The 22,735-nt window shown below is 45.6% G+C and overlaps 1 protein-coding gene and 1 long non-coding RNA gene across 4 annotated transcripts in view; one reads left to right on the forward strand and one right to left on the reverse strand.

The window, feature by feature from the left end:
- The window catches only part of LOC138492130 (uncharacterized), a 330,625-nt gene extending 325,330 nt beyond the window's left edge, over positions 1-5,295 (forward strand). The window contains exons 2-3 of the long non-coding RNA XR_011276146.1: positions 1,475-1,545; positions 4,706-5,295. This is a non-coding gene — a long non-coding RNA (uncharacterized lncRNA). The remainder of the gene's footprint in view (positions 1-1,474; positions 1,546-4,705) is intronic.
- The window catches only part of PROM2 (prominin 2), a 531,075-nt gene that overhangs the window by 110,585 nt on the left and 397,755 nt on the right, over positions 1-22,735 (reverse strand). For all 3 annotated transcript variants that reach the window (XM_069619114.1, XM_069619113.1, XM_069619112.1), the window contains 3 exons: positions 20,021-20,167; positions 3,280-3,351; positions 1,142-1,231 (listed from right to left, as the gene is read on the reverse strand). In XM_069619114.1, the coding sequence (XP_069475215.1) occupies positions 1,142-1,231; positions 3,280-3,351; positions 20,021-20,167 (309 nt within the window). The remainder of the gene's footprint in view (positions 1-1,141; positions 1,232-3,279; positions 3,352-20,020; positions 20,168-22,735) is intronic.

Raw genomic sequence — 22,735 nt, forward strand, 5'->3', positions numbered from 1 at the left:
TGACCCTATAAAATTGCATTCCAGGCCAATGACAGGTGTATGTATTTTCACACAACTTGTTTAGTGAATTATGTCCAGTATACAACTATGTAAACTCCATATTTTGAATCCTCTGAATTTTCAAAATGGCGAGATGTTGGTGTATCTAGAAATGCAGGCCCAGGACATCTATGTCTAAATATTAAACCTTGAACTCATTTTACATAAATGCTGCAGTGTAGTTTTGGTTCTAACTCTGGGGTGCCACCCCACACTCCAACCCTCTGTCCCACCCCCATGACATCCAATATAGCTCCTGGGTTGAGTTGCTGTGGGTAGTCCATGCATTCTGCCGCAGTCCACCTTACATCTCAGCTAATGCCCCCTTCTCGTGCCACAAGAACCAGTTCTGTTCTTTGTGAAAGGTTTGCTTTAGACACACTGATAAGAGTGTCTGGAGCTGATTAAGTGCACAGATGAGGTAGAATGATCAGGAGGAGTTATGCTGATTACTTTTTATTTTTTATTTTTATTGTCATATTAGTCAAAATTTGACTTTTTACACACGCATACATTTTACATGTATAACACAAGATAAAAAAAAAACAGTTTATATCAATACTAAAGTATAGGTAATACATGCTGCTTACAAATGCATACATGATGCTGAATGATAAGACATGTTAGAGCTGATTATGGACATTGATGAGGCCGAATGAGGAGCGTGTTGGGAACGAGTATAGGAACTGATGTGGCAGAATAATGAGTGAGGTTGGAGCTGAATGTAGGCATTGATGAGCCACAATAATGGGCATGGCTGGAGCTGATTATGTGCATTGAAAAGGCAGAATGATGAGCAGGATTGATGGTGGCTATAAGCATCGATGATGCAGAATGATGAGTGAGGTTGGAGCTGATTATGAGCAAGTATGTATGTTTGGTCTTGATTGTAGGCAGTGATGAGGCAGAATATGGAGCGATGTTGGAGAGCATTCTGGGCATTGATGAGGCAGAAGGATGAGGTGGGTTGCTGCTGATTAAGACAGGAGGATGCTTGTAGGGCCATGTGTGACACACACAGGAAATGAAAGGCCATCATGGCGGTAGCAGATGTTAGACTCTGTTATCGGTAACTAATACACGTCCTTTCATACTCACTCACCACGTCTGCCGCCTGCGCCTGCACCGTGGACTCCAGGTCTCTCAGAGCTCTCGCCTCCCCAGCCAGCTGGGTTTGTATTGTGGTGTTAGTCTGCAAAGGGTGTGAGAAATAGACTGTCAGTAGGAAGAACAGACAGACACCGATTCCCTCTCTGCAGCAGCCACTCCACCCCACTGTCTTTGCCTGTGAGTGGGAGGTGACGACTGATCCTCAACATGTCTCCTTTCACTCTTCGTTTCTCTTGGTATACATGGTGTATTTAAAAGGCCATGATGTCACGCTCCAAATCTCTTATTTTAGTTTGTATCAGACTCCTATTTTTATTTTTTTCAGATGCTCTGCACAGCCCGGTGCTGAAGAATAGTGATGCCTTACGACTGTGTCATCGATCGATCTGCTGATGGGTCAGTACAGTACCTGCTCCGAGCACTGGAACCTGCAGACTGTGCACCTCTATATACCGCTTGGATGCGTTATTAGTGCTAATACCGCCAAATGGAATTACTGTTAGCACCAATGTTAATAGTGGCACTTCTAACATTGGATTTAAGGAACTTTGCATCGTACTTCGGGCATTGCATGACCAGGGAGCGGAATATCTCCGCTCCATGTTCACCCGCTATCCCCCCTAAGCGCAGCCTGTGATCCGCCTCTTCAGGCTTGCTCTGCGTGCCCTCCTTCCGCCGTGCTCGAATTGGCGGTCAAGCCTTTTCTATAGCCGGGGCACAATTATGGAATAAACTTCTGCTGGCAATAAAAGAACGGTCTAATCATCTGGCTTTTAGAAAGGCTGTAAAAGCGTACTTGTTCTAGATGTCTGCCGCCGATTCGCTTTTGGCTTGCTGTCCTCCCTCTCTAGCGCCATGATACCCTCGGGTGAATATTTTGTAAACATAACATAACATAACTTCTGTCTAATTATGAGGATACCGTTATTCCCCATTCTAAAGTCCAATTGATTGGCGAATGGCGGTATTTCCCAGATGCCACCAGGGCTATTACACATGCAGCAGGTCGTCGCGCTGTTGACGTCACAAACCCACCATCATGACGATCAGCCAAAGAGGTGGTAACGGAATACCACTTGGTTTCACTAGTGCTACTGTACTCATAATGAGGTCCTTTATCTTCTGATAGTACAGCCACAGTAGACACTCCTAGAAGTGAAACCCTCAAACTGTGTCTGCCTGTCTCTCTCCAAACTGAATTACAGTTGCTACTTGTGTTAACAGGTGTGTCTCTGCCCATGTATCTGTTTTGTTAGTCCCCATTCTGAAATCTCATTTTAGGGTTTAGAGCTAGTACAGTTGCAGCAGGTGCGTTAAGAGCAGTGACATTTACAAACTGTGTCTATTCACTGTACAGCTGCAGTAGGTGTTTAGAGATGGGACCCTCCTACCCATGTCTGCTCCTTGTACAGATGCACAGTTTGTTCAGAGCCGTGAAACCTACAGGCTGTTTTCTGTGTTACTGCTCCTTAAACTGTTCAGCGCACTGAATCCTCCAAACTATATCTGCTCATATAACAGTTAACATAGGTGTACATAACAGGTAAACCACAGCTGGCGAGGTTCTCCGAAGAGGGCATCATGGCTGGAAAAAAGAGGTTTATATACCAAAGCCCAAGTAACAGAATCCTCCCAAATCGGGATAGGCAAATATGGTCTATAACCAACACACTGAACCCACCAAGGCTTGCTCCTAGCCCCTGTCCTTTAGTGTGGGGCATTATCAGACTGAAGAAGAGCCCATGATCATCTTCTTCTGGGTAAGCAGACAGGAGTTCTAAGACCTCCCTATATCGTTTTGCTCTTTGCCTCCTGATGCACCCGCTGTTCTTGCCTCCTATTCTGCCACCTCTTCTTAGGTACATGTCTGAGGGTCTCCTTCCAGCTCCCTTGTTCCCTGGCCCTACCCGCAATATCTCTTTCTGCCCCACTTCACATCTGCTTCTCACCTCATCCTAGATAAGACAGTGGAGTATGGAAGGTGTGGTGCAAAGTGGGCATGATCACTTGTTCTTCTGCCCATAGATACACACTGAGGAGCCTATATGTGTCCCTTTTATTTAAAGTGAGCATCTCCGCCAGGGTTCTTTATTACTTTCTCTATTATCTGTTGTCCCTCCTCCTTCTCACCTGGGAGGCTGCAAGTGTCTCCATCTGAGTTGAAAATTCTTCCAAGTTGGTTTTCACCAAAGGTGCCTGTATCTGTAAAAAGAGATAAAAAGGACAATTGTCACAAAGAGTAGAGTAGGTGCATAGGCACCCTTCAATTGCAGTTATCCAGCATCCCAACCATGAAGGGCGAAGCATGCCAACAACAGGCCACCCACGATGTTGCTGAGGTAACTAATCACACAAGAATATTATCATTCACAATACCAGTAGGTATATATAATTGTGTCTTCCGCATGGGAATGTGATCCAGTAGGTACAGGCAGTGACTTATCCAACAATCATTGATAAAGCCAATGTTTCCGGATTTTGCATAGGCAATACAAAGGCATTGCTCATGATTTGGCAGCCTATGCCCATATACTCACACTGGTTGCCACCTATTCCCATCATATGCCCAGACATCATGAAGCTATTCTCCCGTACTCATATCAAATGGTAGGAATCACTATCATAAATCAGATATTGCCACTAAGATCTCGAAAATGTGATCATATTATCAGAACAAGGTCTGGTTCATTAGGCCTTATAATCAGTACACTGTCTATTAAAATGATGTCCAATTAGAGCAAAATGAGCAACATCCTGTTAAAGTGGGTCCAAAAGTTTCAAATAACCAAGAGGAACTGGAGTCAATCTAAACCAGACTCAATTACGGAGTAGACAAAGTGCAAGGCATAATCTAGCTTTATTATTATCCAAATAAAGCAGGGACAGCATACAAGCATTACAATCTCATGGCTCTCGAGAGCAAATACAAAACAGTTGTTCAAGTACTACAAACGTTTCATTGTGGATGTCATAACATAATCTCGGGTACAAAACCTACGGGGATCAGGGATTGGTCAGTGAGTATGGCTACATATATATCATATAGGTGTTAAATATTTGATTGGGTTAGACATATCCGATGACTCTGCCTGAAACCATCCCTATATTGTTAAAAGTAAAAATACATCATCTCTACATTGAAGGACTGTTTGGCATATGATTTGATGGATGACATGACACTGTGGGTTTTGATAGATTGGCATCTTGCTAACCAACCATGGGCATTTGACAGGTCATCAAGATATGAGCCAGATTGAGAGTAGGAGGAGAGAGGCCCATGGACAGTCCTTTGTTCTATTAAAGAAGTAACCATCCCTCATCCTCAGGCTATGAGACCTGGCAATCCCTTTGTACTTGACCTTGTAGGGTAGATTGTCTCTGTGTGTGTGTTTAGGGAGTACTGCAGGTGCCCTTCTTATGCTGGTTCCTAATGAATAGCCAGTGTTCTCCAATTATGAGTCACGTGTTAGAGGACCGTGTATGAAATGAATGAACTGCTATTTGTTGGAATTTGAGCTAATATTAATGTGTGTGTTGTGTTTTCTCTCTCCATCAGGGACACTCTTCATGGAGTCTTTTGGCTTGCGTCTGAACTACAACTGGCTAACAAAGACTGGTGGAATTCTTATAAAACTTTAATTAATCTTGGAGTATCCCACTTGCGTCTTGGGAAATGCTATCTCATGCCGTCGTTCTGTTGTTCCCATCCTCCCTATTTCATTCTAGCCTTGACACTGATTCTCCAGCTACTGTCTGAGCTCTGCACGGATCTGTATTTCTGTTGATTCAGTGCTTTGAGTTCCCTCGATCTCTTGAGGCCCTTGTTTATTTAAAAGCATGCTGCGGCTTCCATTTTTAAGAAGATGGCTGCCCCATTACAATCTGGTTTCTATGTTAGTGAGCTATACTAGTACGTCGTTCGTTTTTGCATTCAACGTACACATTGGTTCTGTTAGTGTTCTTCATGTCTTGTGGATGCTATGCTAATATTCGTCATGCATTACATGCATATATTACCTAGTGTATGTGTTCTTCATGTGGCGTGCATATTTGCTGTATGTGTAATGTGTGCACTTGTTACTGTTGCAATGTTAGCTTCACTGCTTTTGGCATCTTCAGATTAAATAATCTCAATGTCCTGCTGTACCTGCCTGGGATAATGGCGATACGGTTGTCTTAGTCAGTAACGTTTGTTACCTGTGCGGTATTAGATTGGGGACGAGGCAGATGCTATGGATGACATTTATCTGCCTCCCAACAATCCATTATGCCCAAATAGCACAGAATAGTCAGATTCCATGATATCTGGTTAGGGGAGTAAGGCTAGATTGCATTAGGCACAGTCAGTTTAACATAACATATAGTAGACACAGTGAGCACGGCAGGGCAAGAATCCAGTACGGCCAAGAAAGACTTGGTTTCATTATGTCCAGTAGGCCCAGCAAAGCTAAATTGGACTACATCTTTTTAGGACAGCACGTCCAGAATTGCATTTGCCTCTCATCACCTCAGGTTTTGATTTGTTTAGCCCAGGTTTGAACAGTAAGGCCTGATTTCAATTCAGGCCATTTATCATGGCAAGGTGCGTTGCCATTATACAGAGTCAGCACAGGAATGCCTCATTCAACTAGGGTATGTTAACAGAAAAAGAGTTTCTGGAATCCACTATGTTCATTCTACACAGGAAAGTCACACATCATTATGCTCAGTTAGCACAAGTTCTGATTCCATTATGCCCAATTGGAACCACTTAAATTGCAAAACAATATTCCACTGGGCCCAGTAACTGGAGAATGTGCACATAGTGTATCTTGTCTTGTTGCCTTGGCATGGCCTGATAACAATCCTAACCCTGTTTTCATTACACTCATTTATTTAAGGTATGATTCATGTATGCACAAAAGACACCACAACACATGGTTTCTATGTCCCAGCTAAAAAAACAAGTCATGTTTGCAATATGCCCAGTTCGCACTGAATCCCCTGTCCCTTATGCAACTTAGAACTGTAAGGCCAGATTCCATCAGGCCGAGTTACCACTGCAAGACCTAATTCCTATTTCCAGATGCCTAATCAGAACTGCGCAGTAATGTCCTATTTTTCCAGTTAGCAAAGATAGACCTTATTATGGTATTCTCAGTTAGCTGCTTGGCCTGATTCCATCATACCCAGCTAGTACTGTAACATCTGATTCAATTAGCCCTTTCAGCCTTGTAAGGAATACGTCCACTTGCCCAGTTGTCACTTCAAAGCCTAATTTCATTATGCCCATTTAGCACTGCAAGACCTGATTCCAATATGTTCAATTAGAAATGCAAGCTGGGATTCCAAATAATGTCAGTAATTAGTCCAACACTTCAATAGATTATGCCCAGTTAGACACTGCAAGACATAATTCGGTTTGATCCATTAGCCCTGCAAACCTGATTATATTATGGCCAGTTCATAATACAAGGTCTGATTCTAGTATGCCCTACTAGAACTGCGACATCTGATTTCATTATGCAAGTTAGCACTCCAAGGCTGACTATATGATGCTCAAAATTGCCGCATTACATTATGTCCAATTAGAACATCAAGGCCTGATTGCATTATGCCCAGTAAGCACAGTTATGACTTAATCATTTTCATGCCTTGCAATGTCTTGTTATGACTTCCTATACCGTGGCATGACTTTGTCTGCCTTGCTATGCCTTATTGTGCCTCACTGGAGATTATGCAATTTTAAACTATGCCACTGTTAGCAGTTTTTTTTTAAATACCACTGGTGTGGGGGGTCCAAAGAGACCAACTGTAGTAGTAGATAAGGCTTTCCCATAAGCGAGGCAACATTCTCACTTGTATACATGACTGATCAGCGACGCTTTACCAGTACAGAACACACACACACACACACACACACACACAAACACTCCAGGTAAAGGAGTGTCCATACAGAGTATAGTAAAAGGTATACTATTTAAATTTCACAAATATATCTACAAATGTAACAAGCACTTCAAGTGTAGATAAAAAGTGGTGAAAGGGAGCCCAAGCACAGTTTTACATCCACCAGCACCATTTCATCAGTACAGAATTATACAAAGGTGCAGTTTAAGGTGGGGATCAAAGTGGGTTAAAACACAAACTGCTTAAAAAATATAAAGCAAAGGTTTAAAAGTCCCAGTCCATTGCAGAATCAAGATTGGATACTCCTGCCATGCAGAGGCGTAACCAGGGTAGTGCCTGAGCAGGCAAGGCCCACCCAAAATCTGTAAATGCCCACTCAGAAGCACTGTGTGGGGAGTGTGGGCATTTACAGATGTCAATGTCACTGCGGTGGGCCCAACTACATTAGCTTCAGGTCCCACTTGTTGGACAATCCTGGCTACGCCTCTGCTGCCATTGGTCGCAGTCTCTGGTGATTGACTCACAGTCCTGGACTATGACAGTGCCAGGACCTCAGGGCTCAAGATGAAGGCCAGCCTCTTAACAGAGGGCACCGCACAGCTTTGCCAGGTGGCTTTGGAGCAGACTCAGGGCTGACGCTTCCAGCACATCACAGGTGATGGGAGGCAGGACAGCAGGACTTAGCCCCAGCATCTAACTGGTCCAATGACTTAAAGCAGAAGCAGAGCCACAAGCAGCAATGTCTGACAGCGAGGCTGCTAAAATGAAGAGTAGCAATGGCGTCCCGCTCCGCCACCATTTCACAGGAAGAGCTTCATCTAAAGGCAAGCCACACTCGGTGAAGAGGTTCAGGGCAGCCCCTGGCTGTTCCTAGCACTGAAATGGAGGAAGCACCTGAAAATGATTCTCCCGGTCTAGGAAGGAGGCAATGCTTTTCTCTCTGGGATCCAGAGCAGCAATGAGTTTTATTTATTTTATTTATTTGCATTTATATAGCGCACTTACAGCCCAGAGGCATCAAGGTGCTGTTACATGAATTTTCCAGGAAATTTTGAATAAGTGGTTAACAGGCGACCCAGGAGGTCTCTTGGTTACAAGTACAAACTACATGGAAAACAGGTGAGTTCAGAGTTGCATACACAAATCATTTTTACAATGCAGTCATTATTACATAGTGATCATTGACAGTATACATTCAGACAAAAAGCTTGGTTTTGATTGCTTTGCGGAATGCTTAGTGGGACTCCATCATTCTTAGGTGATTGGGAAGGGCATTCCAGTGGTAGGTGGCCATTGTAGGAAAACTGGAACCCCCAGTACGGACTCTTCATGTCTTGGGAGTGAGAATCATGTAGGCTTATGTTAACCCACCTCGAGCCACTGAGCCACTTTACATTCCTTTAGGTTGCCGGCTATTAGCTCTGCAAAAAGCCCTCGGAAGGGAATGAGCGTATACGGTAATTCCCATCGCTGAATCAGAGGACGACGAACAACATATCAGTGGGCCTCATTACAACTCTGGCGGTAGCCGTGCTGTTAAAAACAGTTGCATTTTTTCCGGCACCCGCGAATCGGCAAGAACCGGGTCATGCCGAGCTTGGCGGACCCGGTAATTGCCCATTTGCGGGTGCCGGAATCAAGGGCCTTCCGATCCCCATTATGCCCCATAGGGCTGAATGGAGATGGGGACGTTGGATGCACCGGCACATTCAGAGTTGTGCCGGTGCATCCGACGTACTCTGCTCGTGGGTGCCATTACACCCGCCAGGAAAAACCTGGCGGGTGAGACAGCACCTGCGAGCAGATCTGATAGTATGGCGGTCCGGGAACTACGGTACCGGCATGCTTACCGGCATGCTTACCGGTATCGTAGTTCCCGGACCGCCATGCTCGTAATGAGACAAGGATTAAAACGGTGGGATAGGTCTACAGCCACGTGAGCAGACTCTATGGCTCAGTGGACTAATCCATACGCTGCAGGGGTCTGTGCTTGACCTCAAGGTCACGGGTTCGAACTACAGCAAGTCCACTCAGCCCTTTATCCTTCCGAGGTCGATAACATGAGTACCATTCAGATGGGTAACAATAGGCATCTGTTTACAGCATCAGGATACCGCCATGTGGGGGTGAACGTGTCCTCTGAAAATACTTGCTTTGTTATAGCAACGTTGCAGTTAAAAAAGATGCACAAACGTGAAGCATTAAAAACGGGTACACAGCCACTAGCCTATGGAGAACACGGTGCCCAGGCGAAGCAACCCACCCAGAGTAGAGAAAGGTGGAGGCTGGGGCCCCGTAACCATAGGGGTGGGGCCCCTCCACTCGTAACCATAGAGTGCTACTACCCACGAAAAAGAATGCAGGACAGGTCCCCCCTGCACTCATGGGCACAGGGTCTTCCCAGTGCTGTCCCAATGAATTAGTTACAGTGGCAAGTGAGCAAGAAAAGAAGCTCCACTTAGCCGAAAAGAAGTCAGAAACACCAAACAAACAGCAAATACACCGGGGGCCTCATAACATGAGTCTAAAATGCATCAAAAAAGAAACACGTTCCTAACAGTAGTGCTTTGGAATCTCGGAGCGTAAACTCAAGACCCCTTAATTGGTAGTTAATTTGCCAAGGCCTCCTTTTCGATGGCCGTCTAACACCTCAGAGATATTCTGAATGTAGTGTTACTCAGCCACGCCTGGGGCCCACGAGACACCCGATTTCAACCAGACACATAGCAATCGTTGAATTATCACGCTCGCAAGTACTGGGAAGCAATCGCCAATTACACGTTGCAGATTTATTTCGCTGTTCTGTCTGCAGTGCTATGTTAATGCCCATTTGCAAAGTGTAAACATGCCAAATGCTTATCTATCTGCAATTGTCTCGCTCAATTCTGGTAGACGAGCCAGAAGGCGCCTATTGAAAGGTCTCTGAGGCATTGCTTTGCCCAAACCCAATCCAAACAACCAACTCACCTTTCAATCTCCTGCTCCAACTGAAGTCCCATCCCTCTACAAAACCATTTCACTGAGATCATGCAGGCCAACCCTACTTGGCCACAACCTTAAAGGGTATGATGTGCATGTGTGAATGGACCCAACAGGGTCTCCACATGAACTCGCACTTGATCCCAGTGTTTGCCCAAATTGAGTCTCAGCTGACAGGGCACATCCAAACATACCAAGAAGCCTATCTTAGCAAAGAGCCTGGGTTCTTGCAAACTGCATGTTATGTTATGTTATGTTATTTTGCACTTATATAGCGCCTTATATACCATTGGTATGGTCTGAAGGCGCTGGTAGGTTGAACGCCCTTGGGAACCGAAGTTCAGATCAGTAGAGAGAGTAGAGAGAGTCAAAGAGGTGCGTGTGAGCACCGGATATGTGTGCATCGACACAGTGCCATGGCTTCTTTGCTCTCCTCTCTATTCCTAATAACTTCACAACCAATCTTTTGCCGGTCCTTAAGGACAAGGCCGGATTACTTGATTCTTGTTAGCACTCACTGTAACAATTGTTTTTTGCTCAGTTAGCTGCATTTTCTGATTACATTTGGTCCAATTACCACTGCAAGGCCTGTTTGCATTATGCCCTGTCACCCCTTGTAGTCCTGATTACAATATTCTCACTTTCCACCACACACCATGATTCCATTATGCCCAGTTAGCACCATAAGCCTTTATTCTATTGTGCCAGCTATCACTATAATGCCTAACAGCATTATGCCTAGTCAGTCCTGTGAGGCCAAATTCGTTAAAACCACTAGTACCGAATGGCTGGATTTAATTATGCCCAGCAAGCACCGAAAGCATTATCCAATTACGCCCAGTTAGCAATGCAAGACATGATTGGTTTAAGTCAGTTAGCACAACAAAGTCTCAGTCCATCCTCCTCAACAAGCAGTGCATTGGTTGTGGCCTTCATTCCCAGCTAGCAGCAATGCAAAATCTAATACAACCCACAGCATAATGCTGGAGGTAAATCCTTCACTTCAACGCCAAACTTGGGATTTGGTGGACCAGTAAAACAGTGTAATTCCGTTACTGTCCAACTAAAGTGGTGGTAATGGAATTACCACCACTTTTTTACTGCTCTTACAAACTCAAAATGTGGCTGATAGTCTGTAAGGCCAGTTATCACTGGAATATACTGTTAAATTATGTACAGTGAACAATGCAGGCACGAAAGCACATTAGCAGTGCAGGTCATTATTGTGTTAGATCTCTTTGGCACTGCTAGGCCTGAATCTGTTATGTCCAGTTACCACTGCAAGGCCTGATCCATAATGTTAATGGAGATTCAGTGAAAAAACTTGTTAAAAGGGACGTTATGGTTAAGTTGCGCTACTAAAAACCTATCAAATTCAGTAAAAAAACTTGTGATGTCATCTTTGATGTCCTGGGTGTTAGTGTTAGCAGTGCACGGTGGTGCGAGTTATGGTTGCTTATCTTACCATAACTGCCGAATTTCAGGGGTTTTTCGGTTTTACTTTGAACCATAACGTCCCTTTTAACAAAGTTTTCTCACTGAATTTCATAGGTTTTTAGTAGAGCAACTTAACCATTTGTCCCTTTAACAAAGTTTTTTTTACTGAATTTCATGTTTTTAGTAGCACAACTTAACCATAATATCCCTGACTTTATATACATGTAACATAGAACATACTGAACCCCTAGCTAGTGATTTCGATGTCCGCGGACTATCGCCATGTCCGCGGACATATCGAAAATCTGAGCGTGGTGAATGTAAATTTAAATAGTGTGCCCCATTTCCCCTTTGAGGTTGGCTCTGAAAAGAGCCGTTTTTTTGTTTTTTTTGCAGATGCTTGACAGACACCTGTTTTGTATTTTTTTGTATTTTTCTTACTTTACTCCTAAAATCTTCACATAACCTTCTCCAAAGCAACCCTTACATTCTAAAACAGAATGGCATTTCCCAGAAAAGATAAGGAAATGCCATCTTCTTTAAAATAAACAGCATTACTGGAATCAATATTCTCATTATTACAGAAGAACATACCAGCTCTAAGCATGAAGGCACACATGCCTCGGTTGATTACACACCTAGCATTGTTTTGCTGAGGAAAAAAAACTGAACTATTGTCCCATATTGCCCTAGGTACTAATCCAGAAAAAATTACTTTGGCATTTGGAAGGATGTTCATTACTGCTTGAACCATGTGTTCCAAATCTACAACAAAGTAGGGGCACTGACATAGCCCAAATGGAAAGCACCATAGTGCAAAACTACCACATGAGGACTGTTGATCCTGCCCATATCTTCACAAACTTGTACAATTACCTGTACATTGCAATCAGGCACAGTGCTCCACAACACCTCCACTCCTTTAACATCAAAACTCTTTGCAACATGCCTGCATTGAGTATACTGTTGTAAACCATGCACAAACGTTTCCCCAAGCACCAACACCCTGACTTTCTCCACTTCTGCCATCTTCACTACACACAGTCTCTTTGAACACAAATCCACAACCTCAACATCTGATTGGCTGATCCCTACAGTCTTTTTTCCATGCTGGATTTGCTGGAAAACCCCGGATGTAGCACGCCCTGTCCGCGGACTGCATAACTCTTAGACAGCCCTTCTACCATTTCCACTTCATTCTCTGTGCCATTCCCTCATTGGATACAGCTAAGCAGGCACACAATATGGTGAACGTCCTCAGAACACCCACATTTTGTTTATTTTCGAAGATTTCAAGGCACCGCGAGTGTTCATAGGACACATTCAACTTGCCAGCGAACAATACAGACAATGTCCTCAGAACACCCCCATTTTCTTTATGTACGAACATTTCAGGACACCGCGAGTGTTCTTAGAACACTTTCAGCTTGACAACGAACAATACAGACAACGTCTTCAGGACACCCTCTGCGAACATTCCAGGACCCCACGAGTCTTCTTAGAACACTTTCAAGTTGACACCGAATCCATTCTGTTTATTTACGAACATTTCAGAACAGCCGTGTTGTCCGCAGAAAAATCAAACACAACAAAAGTGTCTAGCACATAAAAAAACAGAACATTGAACCTATCTCATACTCCCCCACTCTCCCCAAACACTCTTACACACCAACACACTCCACTAAATACAATTTTTAATCCAAGTTTCACTGTGCTGTCTGAGGTCGTCCGCGAATGCAAGATGGCGGGCGCCACAGAAAATCTGACGCGCTTCACGCACCACGCCGTCCAATCAGCGAACATGTCGCATGTCCGCGGACATCACGCAAGCCGCTCGGCCAATCAGGGCACTGTCTGCGGAGCGAACTGGGAAGTCCGTCCGCAGAGTGAACGGAGATATCACTAATTTTTTTGCCTTACATTTTGGTCATTTTAAAAAAAACTACTGGACGGATTTACACCAAATTTGCAAAAGCACGCTTTCGGGACCAAGCCCCCGCTCCTGCCACAAATTTGGTGTAAATCCGTCCAGCGGTTTGGGCTGTAGGCATTCACACATTTTTTTCCCATTATGTCTATGGGAAAAAAACAAATGTTTTGGGACCCCGCCTATAACTTTGCCCCCCCTGGACCAAACCTCTCCAGACATTTCAAATGAATTCAGAGTGGGCCATATACTTTTTTTGCAAAGTTTGGTGAGGATTCGTCCAGAGGGGGCGAAGTTATAAGCCACCCAAAAAATGCTCTTCCTATGGAAACACCAACTTAACCATAACTACATGGACGCTACCGCGTCCATGTAATATAGAACATCTTCAAGACAATTCAAAATTGGTAACCACATTATGTCTCCTCACTCCCCACCTATCAAGTATATGAAACAATCAAGAGTTCTCTCAGGATATTGATAAGGTGTCAGAAATATTACCAGTAGCCAATCAGTCAGTTACAATATGTAGTGCTTTCAGTTGTATTGGGCCGGAAAGGCTGCTACATTTCTCCTTCATGTAGCCCAAGTAAGATACCAAATTCTACGAAAACATGCACTCTCAGATTTGTGGTCAGCATCACTATTACCAATAAGCACCATGTTCTCTTCCATCAATGGAGGAAATCATCAACTCTGCACTCAAAAGCTAATGGGACACCAGAAAGTGGAACATGTCCTGTGAAGTTCCCGGTCAAGTGTAGAAGGGATCGTCCGGCATTGCTAGACCCTGTCCCATCCTCAAATTCTGACTTCACTTTGAACCAAAAATATCCCAAAGTGCCCGACTCTCCAACGTCTATCACTCCTACTAGGTGCCATCCTATTTTGCATATCACTTATGTACTGTGGTCAGGTGCGCTGTGTGTACATATGATGTGCGCCTCATTCAGATGTAGGTACTGAGCCATGCCGCGCTGCATGTTAAGCCCCCCCCTCATTATTCTGCCCTCTAATCAGTTTGTAGATGACATGGATTATCTCCCTGGGGGCACCTGCCTTCTGGAATACCCAGGGAGTCTTTGGTAAAATGGCCATCTCATGGAGCCGTGCATCACCTAATGCCTCATTTGGTGTCAGAGACTCTCTTAATTCCCAACAACATACTACTCTTTAAAATGTTCTAGAGGCTTCCTTTAATTGCTTATAAGATAGACAATGTTTGTACCCCCCTTACCCCTTGCACAACATCTCAAAATTCTTGTCTTTCATATCTGCAGTAAAATCCTTACTGAAGAGCTGTGGAGTAAATGGAGAAGGGAAAGAAGTCATTCTAGGCTGTGCATTTCTATGAGGCACATTACGACCATGGCTGTGCGGGAACAAATTGTCAGTAACAAAATTACTGCTACTTTTTTCGCAAGACTGACTACGAGTATGGCCCTGGAGTGGGGGATTTACCTCCAGCGTCATTCTGGATGCAAATCTTCCCACTTTCTGTGAACAATCAGCAAAATTGGCTGAGTTATTGTGGTGGTAATTCTGTCAAAAATGCCCCAATGGACTCTCAAAAAAGGGGGATTAACTCTGTCACTGCTGCCACTTGTAGTCCAACAATAATTCTGCCAGACCAAGTGGCAGTAAGGGTAATTCCGTTGGGTGTTTTTACAGCAGATTTACCACAGAATACCTCTTAACTCATATGTTCTTAGCCTCTTTTGGGACCAGGGTAATGGCTTCATGGCTTCCTAAACCAGACATGCTATGGTCTGCTCCATGATTACACAGAATTTCTCCAACCTCACCTGGGTCCGGTCATCAATCACCATTGCCTGGTCTGCCCTTTAGTATACCTGTAGACATGGGCATGAGAGTCCCCTTTGCTATCAAGATGCAAATAAGACTATTACTTGAGCGTATAATCTTCAGCATATCAGTCTGTAATTTACCTAGAACCTTTTTTAAAGTTAGGAATAGGGACTGCCTGAAACATATCTAGCATTCTCGGTAGCATATTTATATTAAGTACAGAGATCCCGCCCACCCATGAAAGGTAAAGTCCCCTCCATCTTGCCATGTCCTCTCAAGCAATATCGGGTAATTATCCAGATACAGTTGGGCTAGCCTAGGGGTCACTGTATCCCGGGGTATTTTAATGACTTACCGAACCGCTTGTAGGGAACTCGATTCACCGCTTGGTGTATGAAAGGTGCAGGGATGGCATAATTAAGTATTCTAGGTTTAGCAGTATTATCTTTAAAACCTGACACTTGTCCAAACTGTTCTATTTGTGTGTGGTTCGCTTTCAGGGACTCCGCCATCTTAATGACCATTACAATTGAATTGTTTGCGAACAAGCAGGTCTTATGCATCCTTGTTCCTAGTTGAATGTGTCTAATTGTCTCATTATCCCTGATACTGGTGGCGAAAGGCCCCACAGAGAGTGCAAAGAGCATAGGAGACAGTGAACATCCCTGGCAAGTGTCCCACTCCAAAGAGAAACTACCAGACGAGGATCCATTGAGCCCAATTCTAGCAGTTGGAATTCCTGAAGTATAGTTTGCATGAATCCTTAATCAACCCTGTCAAACTCTTCCTCAGCATCTAATGCCAAGAGGAGGGCAAAGGAGACCTTTAGATTCGATGGAGGCCGCTTCATAATCAAATGCATTCCTATGCAGGACGATAGATCCCGGCTCTCCACCAGAATGTGTGTAAACAACTTGGCATCCAAATGATTAAGGTCTATGTGCCTACATGGGAACATTTGCTTGGCTCCTCACCGAAATACCGTAATGTGTGACTCAAACTCTGATGTGGGCAAATTGTTCCCCTCCCTAACAGTCAGTGGATTGGCCAATGTGGTTCTGGAACCTTGCGGAATACTGCTGGGGAACTGTCTGCTTTTGATGGATTAAGGCAATACTTCTTTCACAGTAATAGAAGCCGGCAATCGTACCCGATGATTGCCAGCAAGACTAGGAAGCATCACAGAATCCAGATAGGACGTTTACAGACCTCTCAGCTCTGTATACATTATGCTAAGACGTTCTAGGTATCATTAAAAGTAGAATTGGAAAGAATGAAATACTCAGGAGGGGCAACGCCACGACAAGGCCTTGGCGTTGCAGCGCAAACATCTTAGAGCTGTGCCAATTCAACCTTTAACAATACCTTGTCTAATCTCCAGCAATTGCATTACAGATGTGTAGTAAGAAGCCCTGAATGCGTTTTATGTGGTTTGTCCCCCCTTCTGTCCCTTGGGTATTTTAATGAATGCAGCTGAATGTTTCAGCGTCCGGACGGCGAGTTCAGCTTTATTGATTCTCATTGTGGTAGGCTGACCTTTCATCGACTCTAGTCTTCTAGGATTGGCTCTTTCAGGCGTTCATTTCTGACACTTCTCTGCCTCATTTAGTTCCTTGAGTAATTCATTTCTCAGTCAAACTCCTAACTCGCTTCCTGGCTGTGGACAGCACTATTAGGTTATTGCTCATCAGCATCGTGACAGCATCCAGTAACTGACCTGATATGACCCTTTAGGTCTCTTGGCTTCTAAGTAATCCCTAATCGGGTCTCTTAATTCAGCCCGGGCTACTGGATCTGTCAGTATGGCTATGTCGTCTCCATATCGGCATCATCAGGTTGCCACCCCATGCACCCAACACGATGCAACAGCGTAGCCAAACAAATGTTGATATTTTTATCCACTTTCATTCAGGTGGTGGACAGAAACATGGAATCTATTCACATTGTGTTGCATGTTTAATTGTTAACGCGCCGGGAGGAGCACACATGCAACCTGTCTGTATCTGGGAGCAGATGATACCACAAAGGACTCCAAGTAAAAAAACTCACTAAAAAAAGAACGCTGTCAATTGTTTTCCCAACTTGAATTTGCGGAGGTCCACACGCAAGTAATGAGAAACATCCATCACATTAGGGCGCACAACCCTGATGTGATGGCACCAGGACAAACCGTCTCTCCTTTCTACCTCTTTCATCAAACGGATTTTTCTTTCCATATGGCGCAGCTCCATCCCAGGGAGGCATGCTGAGCCATTCCTCATCCCAAGACTAACCCCATCAGCCTTTTCGAGCAAAGCTCCTCTTCAGTTCTGTCCACATAAGATCATAGGTTCCTCTCACTAACTTCTCAGCACTAACATTCTTTTCCCCCTTTCCATCAGACCCCCTGATCGTTGACACTTCCTCCACGTCAACCACTCCCACCAGTCTGAAAGTGCTCCTTTGACCTCCCTGTTGTTGTCTTTATAACCTCAGACTGAGCACTGGTGCCACAGTGGGTGGGTGCCCAAGCCTCATTAAATCAAAGGTTGCGTCTTTCACCTCTGCTTATTATCCCATACCGAAGAGCGAGCAGCACATCAGAGGGGCTTAAACCCAAAGGAAGAACGCAAATGTAAAAGGCAAATGTGTTATCATCAGTGGAAAAGGCTTATGATATTGGTTTATAAGAATGCATTCATTTAGAGCAAGTCTAGTGGATCCATAATGCAGTATAAATGAGGGAGAAAAGCCCCAAAACATTTAAGAAATCAATGAACCTTGAAACAAGCAAAGTTGATTTTGTGATCAAGAATGGTAAACAAACGGGGAAAGTCCAACAGCCTGCCTGGCCTACCACAGTGCAATCTCTACTGAGGGAAAGTCCAGCAGTCTGCCGGGCCTGCCACAGTGCAATCTCTACTGAGGGAAAGTCCAGCAGCTTACCTGGCCTGCCACAGTGCAATCTACACTGAGGGAAAGTCCAGCAGCAAGCCTGGCCTGCCACAGTGCAATCTCTACTGAGGGAAAGTCCAGCAGCCTGCCTGGCCCGCCACAGTGCAATCTCTACTGAGGGAAAGTCCAGCAGCCTGCCTGGCCCGCCACAGTGCAATCTACACTGAGGGAAAGTCCAGCAGCAAGCCTGGCCTGCCACAGTGCAATCTCTACTGAGGGAAAGTCCAGCAGCCTGCCTGGCCCGCCAAAGTGCAATCTCCACTGAGGGAAGGACCAGCAGCCTGCCTGGCCTGCTACAGTGCAATCTCTACTGACGGAAAGTTCAGCTGCCTGCCTGGCCTGCCACAGTGCAATCTCTACTGAAGGAAAGTCCAGCAGCCTGCCTGGCCCGCCACAGTGCAATCTCTACTGAGGGAAAGTCCAGCAGCCTGCCGGACCCGCCGCAGTGCAATCTCTACTGAGGGAAAATCCAGCAGCCTGCCTGGCCTGCTACAGTGCAATCTCTACTGAGGGAAAGTCCAGCTGCCTGCCTGGCCTGCCACAGTGCAATCTCTACTGAGGAAAAGTTCAGCAGCCTGCCGTGCATGCCACAGTGCAATCTGTACTGAGGGAAAGTCCAGCAGCCTGCCTGGCCCGCCACAGTGCAATCTCTACTGAGGGAAAGTTCAGCAGCCTGCCTGGACTGCTACAGTGCAATCTCTACTGAGGGAAAGTCCAGCAGCCGGCCTGGCCGGCCACAGTGCAATCTTTACTGAGGGAAAGTCCAGTCGCTTGCCTGGCCCACCACGGAGCAATCTCTACTGAGGGAAAGTCCAGCAGACTGCCTGGCCCGCCACAGTGCAATCTCTACTGAGGGAAAGTCCAGCAGCCTGCCTGGCACGCCACAGTGCAATCTCTACTGAGGGAAAGTTCAGCAGACTGCCTGGCCCGTCACAGTGCAATCTCTACTGAGGGAAAGTCCAGCAGCCTGCCTGGCCTGCCACAGTATAATCTACACTGAGGGTACGCACAGGATGTAGGGGATCGATGATGTCCTGTCCGGGCCAGGTTTGCCGAAGGCCGCCTTCCTGCGCCAGGCTTCCCCGCTGTCGCAGTACATCCTGGATCTCCTGCGCCAGGCTTCCATGCTGTCGCAGTACATCCTGGATCCTTTCAGCTCACCCCAACAGATATCTCAAAGCAGGAGACACTTCGAAATTTACACCCCACCTTCAACCTTCTCACTGTGAGTGTGGAGGTCACTGCTTCAAGCCCAGACTGTGATCGCCCTTGTCACCCCCAGCTTGCCTGCCCTGGCTAATGTCCCACCTTTCTTGCCCTTTTCCCTTGGCCACCTCACCAACCCAGCTGTCCCATCACCCTCCTGCTCTGAGTCCTCCTCACATATGCTTCACCAGTACTGCGAAGCCAGGCCTACACTTCCGGATGCTGCATATTGTCTCGGGAGGATAGCTCAGGGGCAACGTGCTCGCCTTGGAAGCAAGACGACCGGAGCAACACAGGTTTGATCCCCGGGTCCGTGCTCAGAAACCTCTGGGTATTAAGTGTGTTATAAATAACCCATCATATCATAATAGTGGCATGCTCGAATGCTACACTTTTCCACTGGGCAAAGGCCCTAAGGCAAAGTCGGGCAGTAGGGCTGGGGAGAGTGAGGTTCCTTATTTACAGCCACACTTAGTTTTTGTTTCCACCCCAGCTTGGTAAGCTCCTCCTCTAGATGCATTGGCGGTTTTCCCCTAACTGACCCACTTCTTCTCTGCAGACAGACCTGATCGCTTCCATTCCCACTACCATTTTGCACAATGATAGCAGCATTTCTAGGTTCCCTCCACTTCCCACCCGATTATCCTTCACATCCTCGTTGCAGAACTCTGATCCTTACCCCACACTTACCTCCGCTGTGAATAGGGAGTAATTTATGTGGTCGATTCTGCTGTTTGCGAATATTCCCAGCCAAAACTGAGCGATGGATTTCATGAGAATGAACTCCTGGAGATCGATGGTGATGTTCTGGATGTCCTTCTGAAAGCCGCCCGTGTACTAGAAGACAAAGAAGGACGGGTAGAGGGGTCAGAGACGGGTCCACCACACATGGTGACGAATGACTTAAATCATGACTTAGGACACGTGTTGACATGTTTCATGCACATCCACTCCTCCCATGATCATCACGACCTTGCACATGGGAAACTTGCCAGAATGAGGCGCTGAGACAACCGCTTCCAGCCAGGATCACACCAAAGGATTCATAGTGCAACACAAAAGTACAGTTCTATGAGGGGCTAAGGAGAAGTGGTTATATGCGCAAATCAGACTGATGAAAGGTCCAAACGCAAGTCATGTGTATAGGCACACACCAGGCTGGTGTCAGGCCAAACCAGAGGTCAGGGTTATGGGCCAGGCCCATATTCTGGTTCCACGCACACTCCTAGAGCATGAGGGGCAGCACTGGGGCTACTTGATACATGCCATTATCTATTCCATTCCGGAGACACTAGTCCAGTCCAGGTTTTAACTTTGCATTCTGGGACTTGTAGTCCTGGATTTCCCCATTATAAACCCAGGACTACAAGTCCCAGAATGAAAAGTTAAAACCAGGGCTGGATTAGTGTCTGCCAAATGGAAAGCATAATTTTGTAATGTATGTACTTTACCGCACTTAAGAACGCTGCACTGCTGGCTCTTCCCTCACTGAGGTTCAGCTACTAAAGCAATGGGGCAGTGTTAGTCCCCCACTCTTAAATACTGCAACTACAAGGACAAGGATTCCCAGCACTGATGGGCGAGGTACTAACCATCAACTAAATTCCTGAAGCGAGCACGAGGCCATGAAAGCGCTAGAAGGCGAATACCAGTAGAGTTGTACACCGTTGGGAACTGCAGTGCGCAGCTTACTCTCCGTGTATGTTACAATAGTAAACAGAACAGTCTGCCTCATTTTTAGATAACCCTGTTTGGGGCTGACCCTGTTTGCTCCATTCCCTACTACTTGAGCATAAATGTTGGTGTGAAATTCCTCTGCTCCGTTTTTTGCAGAAGGGAAACATTTGGTAACCTGGCCTCTGGTAGAATTCTGAAAGCTGGTATTGGTAACTGCCCATCCTGTTTACTCTTCTGATCACTTCCTCCTTTACTTTTCTCTCATCGTGACTTGCGCACATCCTCTTTTATGTCTACCCTCCATTCCTTCCCTCCCCCTTGTTATCTTCTCTACACCTTCTCCTGATTATACTGCCTCTTCCCTTCACACTCCTCTTCTCACCAGACTTGCCTCCCTTTTCCCTGCCTGCCCGTTTTCTCCATCTCGCAAACCCCCACAATCCTGGCTTTACCCTGCTCTTGTCCCCCTTTAAACAGCTCTTTCCAAAGCAGAGTGGCGCTGAAAGAAGTCCATTCCCCCTTGGTCTTCTGTTTCTCTCTTCCCTTCACTCATCATGCGCTTAATGCCTAGTGGTTGCCAGTGAAGGCTATTTCTTTGAGCTCACACTCTCTTTCACAAGACCCTGTTTTCCTACTCCAACTCCTCAGCAGTATCCTCTCTCCAAGTCCTCCTGACCCTCCCTCCAACACTGATTTCAATGACGACTTCACTTCAAAGGTTTTCTCCAAACGTTTATCCTTCAAATTCCCAGCCCTTTCTATTGATGTATTTTCTTCTTTCTAACCCACTTACCATCCCTTATACTGCTTCCCTCCTAGCTTGAGCTCACCCAATGCACTCTCTACTTGATCACCTTTAATCACCTCTCATGCATTTAATATAACCTCAATTTAGCTCCTATCTCACCTGCCTTACCAACATATCTCTCTCAACTTCACGCCCTCTGTTTTATTTTGATTAAGCTTGCTGTTGTTATCCCTATACTTAAAAAACCTACCCATGGCCCCACTGTTCCTGGAAGCCTCCTTCATGTCTCTATCCTTCTCTTATTTTCTAAATTACTAGAGCACACTGTTTATTCTCCGGTCTCCTGCTCATGAATTTACACTCACTCCTTCCTCTCCTTCAGTGTGCTTACGGCCTTCTAACTCGACTGACACTGCCCTTCTTCATGCTTCTAATGCCCTCCTCTCTGCCCATCATGCCTTCTGTACTGGTTCTCCTTGACCTCTCTATGCAGCGTCCATACAGATCAAGCCATTCTCCTTTCCTCACTTACTTCACTTGGATTAACTGGCTCCGTCCTCCAATGCTTTCACTCCTATCTTTTTGACTAAACTTATTCTGTTTCGTGGGCCGGACATATCGCCTCTTCTCGTCTTCTTCTCTGTGCTCTCTCTCAAGGCTCAGTGCTCGGCCTTCTGTTGTCTTCCCTCTAAACAATTCCTCTTTCTGCTCTTATCTCTTCCTGCAGTTTATCGTGTCGCTTCTATACTGATGGCACTCAAATGTTTCTCTTTTTCCCCTTACTGACTCTCTTCACGCCACTGTATCTAACCTTCTCTCTGACGTCCAGTCACTTTCTTCACCTCAATCCCATGAAAACAGAAGTCCTTGTTTTCCCTGCCACCACTCTGCCTACCCCTCTGCCTCCACTCAGGCTCTCTTTTCCTCCTTGTTCACGCTCTGGGTCTTCTTCTGCCCAAATCCTTGCTGCTACTTTTGAC

The sequence above is a fragment of the Ambystoma mexicanum genome, chromosome 10 (assembly GCF_040938575.1).
Source record: "Ambystoma mexicanum isolate Mex_15411 chromosome 10, UKY_AmexF1_1, whole genome shotgun sequence".
NCBI lineage: Eukaryota > Metazoa > Chordata > Amphibia > Caudata > Ambystomatidae > Ambystoma > Ambystoma mexicanum.